Here is a 6,496-nt window from a genome sequence, read left to right on the forward strand (position 1 = left end):
TGCTTTATTAGAGTTTGCTTAAAAGAATTTTACTATTACATAAAATGACGCAATTTATTTGGCAAAAGAAATTTAAAATACTCAAATATTACTTTTTTTTTTTTTTTTTTGTCGGCTGATTTCTTTAAAACTTTAAAATTTCTTTAAAATGCTCAGAGCTTATGACTAACACGTTCATTTTTAGGATAATTTGTTTTAAAAAAAAAGATTTATATCATGAAGAAATAAAAAAGGTTTGTCTCAAGGTGAGATATATCTTTTGAATTTTTTTAAATGAAATAAAAATAGCAAATTAGTCTATGAAGGTAATTTACGGATAAAAATTGGTTTTAACAAGAAATGTGGAGCCGAACTCATCTCCTTTTAATTATCATAATTGATTTCACACATAGGGAATTTCAAAGAGTTATTCATTTGTAATTGATCAGAATTAATTTGCAATAAATTTGAGACTTTTATAATTACTTGGTCGCCATAAAGTCAATTATTTGTTATATAACGGACATTTCAGTCCGTTTATAAAAGCTGCTGTTTTTTTTTTATATTTAGTTTCGATACAACTGATTTTAAAACAATAAAGGTTTTAATTTGAACTTTAGCAATTACTTGATAAAAAGTAAAAAAATATATTTGATCCAAAAAATGTCTTTTATATTGTTAGCCTTGCTTTTATGCTCAGGTATTTTTTAAACTTGTTTTTTATAAATATTTATTTTGAAAAAGCATTTTTTAACTTCATGTATACTAGTTTTCGATTTTTGTAATTTTCAACATTTAATTTTGTTTCTTGCATTCTGTTTTTATTGTAAATGTTATTTACTCTATAAAATAAAACAACTTAAAGTTTTAACCATTTTTAAGTTTCAACTGTTTATTCCAACAATTTTTAATTTTCAATTATTTTAAAGTTTCAGCACAAAAAGTTCCTCCAACAACACAAAACGCAGTTGATATACAAGAAACAACAACAGATGCCGTGACTGAACCAATACCAGGACCAGATGAAATAGCAACAGCATCAATTGATTCAACAAGTAAATCAACTGAAACAACTTCAAATGAAATTGTCACAACTGAAAGCCCCACTGAAGCAGTTTCAGATACACCTGTTGTTGTTAAAACCAGTTCAAAGGCGCCTGTAAATATTCGAAGCAGTTCAGAAGCACCTGTAGATGCTCAAAGCAGTTCAGAAGCACCTGTAGATGTTCAAAGCAGTTCAGAAGCACCTAAAAATGTTCGCAGCAGCTCAGAAGCACCTGTAGATGTTCAAACCAGTTCAGAAGCACCTGTAGATGTTCAAAGCAGTTCAGAAGCACCTGTAGATGTTCAAAGCAGTTCAGAAGCACCTGTTGATGTTCAAAGCAGTTCAGAAGCACCTGTTGATGTTCAAAGCAGTTCAGAATCTATTGCAACAAAAAAAGGACCTACACCCGTTGCGCCACCATGTAATCTTATAAAAAGTTTTGTTTCTTTTTGTAAAGTATATACAAATATATATAAATATATATATATATATATATATATATATATATATATATATATATATATATATATATATATATATATATATATATATATATATATATATATATATATATATATATATATATATATATATATATATATATATATATATATATATATATATATATATATATATATTGGTGGTATTAAGTTTGTTTATAATGTATATAAAAATATTTATAACAATTAAAAAATATTTATACAGGTCCAAAAAGTCTTTGCATTGGTAAGTCGAATGGAAATTATGAGATAGTTGGATATCCACACGATTTTGTCCAATGTTCAAATGGAATCGCAACTTGTCAGTCGTGCTGGCCTCAAAGTTTATTTTTTAGTCAAACTTGCAACCAATGTTTATACAAAAAAAAAGGTATTGTGATTTGCTAACTAACAAAATAGATTATATATGAAATTAATTTTAATGAAACTTTACCTGAGAAAAACATAACGTCTTATATACTTAATGCACGGTGTCGTGACACTTATTAAAAGTTGAATATTTTTGACACATTTTTATCCGTATGCTTATATTGTTATATTTAAATCTCAGAACACTTAGCAATTTCATTTCAGACTCTTGTTACACTACAAAGATATGGAAACCACAATCTACTTACCCATGTCCAGATGCTTGCCCTAACAAAGGACCTAACTTTTCTGGAAACATTGCGGATAATATTTCAAATGGAGGAGCCGGAAATCCATATCAATACATTGGTTGTTGGAAAGGTGTTACACAAGGATGTGTTATATGTCCAGCCGGTTTGAAGTTTAACGAGCAATCAAACGCTTGTTTATTCGATGGTTTATACCAGACAAAGCCAAAATGAAAGATCGCATCAGACAAAGCCAAAATGAGATCTTTTAAAAAACTTTCTTTGTAGCTCAATTTTTGAATTTTAAATTCTAAATCGTGTTATTGTATCAGCTATTTTGACTAAATATTAAAACTAACTAAATTTATAACTAATTTTTTTTCAAATTCTTTTAATTTTAAATTGTGCTTATTAAATATATAAATGCTTAAAACTGTTGTACTTTTTTTTACAATATATGCATGCAAAGTAAAACACTACATGTATAACCGGCTTCTTTGTCCTTTAAGAAGGTAATGTTATATATAACAATATAGAAATATATATAGATCTTTTTTTTTTTAGTTAGACATTGTTGTTCATATAATAAAAAAAATGATATTACAAGTATTACATGTGATATTAATAAATGAGATTTCATACTATAAAAGAATGATATCACAAAACATATGTATACAAATGATATTATAAGTGATATTAATAAATGATATTTTATATAATAAAAAAATGATATAACAAAACATATGTATAAAAATGATATTATAAGTGATATTAATAAATGATATTTTATATAATAAAGAATTGATATTACAAAACATTTGTAAACAAAAAAATTTTTAGATAATTAAATTGTTAAAAACATTACGTATAAAGGCGAGTTTCCACTCATCCGCTTTTCAACGGGATTGGGAAAAGTAAAAAAAAATAGTCACGTGAGCATGCGTAACAAAAGTTTTTATTTGCCTAAAGGAAAACTGCGCATGCTCACGAGATTATTTTTCCATACCCTTTCCCGTTCCAGTAGAATAACGGATGAGTGGAAACTCACCTTAACTCTTTTACAATATAACATACAAAAGCATTTTTAAACATGTAGGGGAGACGTCTCCCATACGTTAAATTAAGAAAAGTAAATATAAGAAACTTTAATTTTATCAACTATCATTCACAGCTCATCTGCACCCACGCTAGCATAAGCAGCCTCTGCAGGGTCAGGATGTTTAGAGGGGCCAGCCGGCTAGAAATTAATTTTTTTTCAATCAGAAAAATCTTTTTAAGATAAATTATAAACATCTTTAAAAAAAACTAAATGTTAACTTTAAAAAAAAACTTAATGTTACCCATCACTCAATTTCTCCTACTATATTTGGTTGCTTTCAAGTCAGTAAACACACTGAGAACCAGTCTATATCAAAATCAAAACAACCAAGTAGACACGTTGCTAATATTTTGCTTAACCCCCCAAAAAATAGTATTTAAAATAGTCTCTATCAAAAATATTTTTTTGATTTTTGTTAAGTTTTGTGCTACCTTGTTTGATTTCAAAGAAGCTTATGCAACTCAACCAAGTAGCTTATGCAACTTCTCAAATTTCTGGGAAAATTGATATTGGAGCAAAGCTAGGAAGAAAACCTACTGCAATATTTGCACTTGAAAAAACTTTTTGATTATGCTAGCAACATGGCAAATTTAGGAGAAAATTTTTGAAAGTCACAGCTCCTTTATTATGTTGGAAAACTTGCCAGAAACCATAAAATGAACTTCAGCAAGGGTCTTACAAGCAACCAATGGTGGGCTTTGATTAAGTGCTGGCCTGTGCATATAGTTACTATGCAGTTGTCACACTGTAATTTTTATTTGAGCCTTACTGGTTTGAATTAGCTAGAATATCCTAAACTAAGTTTATTATCCACTTAGTTGAGGGTATTCTAGCTAATTCAATGTTGATGACATTTCAATAAATAATGGTATTAATTTGATTTATTAAATGGAATAAAAAAGATTAAAAATCTGAAAGTGCATGAGTATGCTAAAGAAAAAAGTATTATTTTGTTTCTGCTACTACTAGAGAAAAGTTATAACTTAAATTTCAATAAGCAACTTCGATACTCATGTTTTATATACTTTTTATTACTAAATTCTGAATGTAGCAAAAACTTTAAAAACCTCAATAGTATTGTTAATTGTTTTCTTAGGAATTTTAATTATCGATTTTTCAAAAAGTTCATTTTCAGAATTTGATGTAAAATCAAATGATAAAATATTCTTTACATTTGATACAGACTTGAATGCATTGTTGATTCTTTAATGGTTGCTAGTTTTCTTAAACAATTACAAAACGATATCCAAGAAAATGACGCAATTCACTTTTTGCAACCTCAAAACACTTCTGTTTTAGAAGCAGAAGTTATTGTACCAGATAATCACACTGCTCTTATAGTCATGGATCTAGTTGCAAAAAAAGATGATAGTTTTAATGCAAATAAATCAATCTTACTTAGCCAAAAAAAAAAGATGATGATTTTGAAGTAATTAAATAAATCAATCTTACTTAGCCAAAAAAAAAAAAGATGATGATTTTAAAGTAATTAAATAAATCAATCTTACTTAGCCAAAAAAAAAAGATAATGATTTTAAAGTAATTAAATAAATCAATCTTACTAAGTCAAAAAAAGATGATGATTTATATGATTATGATTTAAAAGATAGAAACTCAAATCATGATATATATTCACAAGAAAATGTTTTAAATAATGTTGTGTATAAATTTAGAGTCTTGTTTCAAAATGAAGTTGTAGATGATAAAATACTACTATCCAGTACTACTAAAGAAAGAAAAATTGAAAAACATGGTGGAACAATTGCTCTCCAAAAAGCATTCAAGGATATTTGCTATTTGAACGAGATCAAATTTATGACTAAGGTGGTGGTGTTTGCATATACGTTAAAGACTTAATAAAATCTTTTGGATTTTTATTGGTGTGTTTTAAAGCCAACAAATCAAATAAATATGATGTACATTAGAAGGTGGAAATAAGACAATATTATGTGGTTGCCGGTACCATCCTGGAATAAATGGCATTCAAAATTGTATGAAAATTAAAAATTCAATCAAAGTAGCATATGAAATGATTTCAAATAAAATATATAGTGGTATTCTTTTAAATGGGGATTTATCTTCGCAAATATTGATTGGAGTTACAAATGCATTGCCTACCTGGAAGAACTAAATGAAATAGCTAGTATGTTCATGGACTGCTTAGACGAATGTTATTTATTTCAAAATATAAATTAGCCAACATTTTAATTGGATGATAAAACTGAAACTAATGTCCTAGATTTAGTTATAACCGAAAATAATTTGCGAATATGTAAATTAGAACATCATCTACCATTAGGATCGTTTAAACACATCACATTTTAACCTGTAGTTACAATTACAGTACATTAGAAGAAATTGCAGCAGAGTTTAACAAACAAATTATATACATTTATAATAAAGAAAACTATGATGAAATTAACAAACACTTTGATAGTATTGACTGGTCAATGATATTCAAAAATTTAAACGCTTACTAGTGTTTCGAAAAATGGTTAGAACATTAAAAAAACTTGCAGTTTAAATATACCATTAACTAAATCAAATAAATTGAAAAAACACCTTTTTTGCCTTAATCAATCTACATTGATTAAGGCAAAAAAAGTTTTAAGGATCAAGTGTAGAAATGCAAAATTCAGAGATCAAGAACTTGAAGCAAAATTTAGATACATCAAAAACAAAACTAAAAAGGCTATTAAAATTGCAATTGAAAAAATTTGAGCACGAAATAGTAAAAAATCCTAAGAAGAATCTCAAAATAGTTTACCAATGTAATAAAACTCAAATAAAAGATTATACTAGAGCTCTTAAAAATAAAAATGGCATAATTACTACCAAATTATCTGAGATTGCTAACGAGCTAAAAAAAATTTTTAGCAGAGTTTTTACTAATGAAAATAAAAACTTGCCAGAGTTTCAAAAACAATCCGATATTTTATACCTAAATCCGACATTCGATATTGAAACAGTTAGTAAGAAGCTTGCAACTCTGATTTTTTATAAATTAACTAGAGTAGACATAATACACACTAGAGTACTGAAAGAATGTTGCAAAAGTATTTCAAAACCACTATTAATTATTTTTGATTGAGTGGCATTGTTCCAGGTTTATGGTTATGTGCAAATATAACCCCTCTTTTTAAAAAAAGGAGATAAACTAAAAGTATCAAATTATAGGCGGGTATCGCTCAGATTGATAATATGCAAGGTGAAGGAAAGCAAATAAGAAACATACTAATGAATCACTTTACTAAGAAGAGTTTACTCTCAACATGGT

At 27.2% G+C, this 6,496-nt stretch overlaps 1 protein-coding gene across 1 annotated transcript; it reads left to right on the forward strand.

Annotated features, from left to right (window-relative positions):
- Positions 1-586: 586 nt before the first annotated feature.
- On the forward strand, positions 587-2,354 carry LOC136084236 (uncharacterized). Its single transcript, XM_065804330.1, has 4 exons — positions 587-679; positions 909-1,445; positions 1,730-1,894; positions 2,098-2,354. Exons 1-4 carry the CDS (start codon positions 643-645, stop codon positions 2,352-2,354), a joined length of 996 nt encoding a protein of 331 aa, XP_065660402.1. The 5' UTR covers positions 587-642.
- Positions 2,355-6,496: the final 4,142 nt, after the last annotated feature.

This window comes from Hydra vulgaris, chromosome 08 (assembly GCF_038396675.1).
Source record: "Hydra vulgaris chromosome 08, alternate assembly HydraT2T_AEP".
NCBI classification, from domain to species: Eukaryota; Metazoa; Cnidaria; class Hydrozoa; order Anthoathecata; family Hydridae; genus Hydra; species Hydra vulgaris.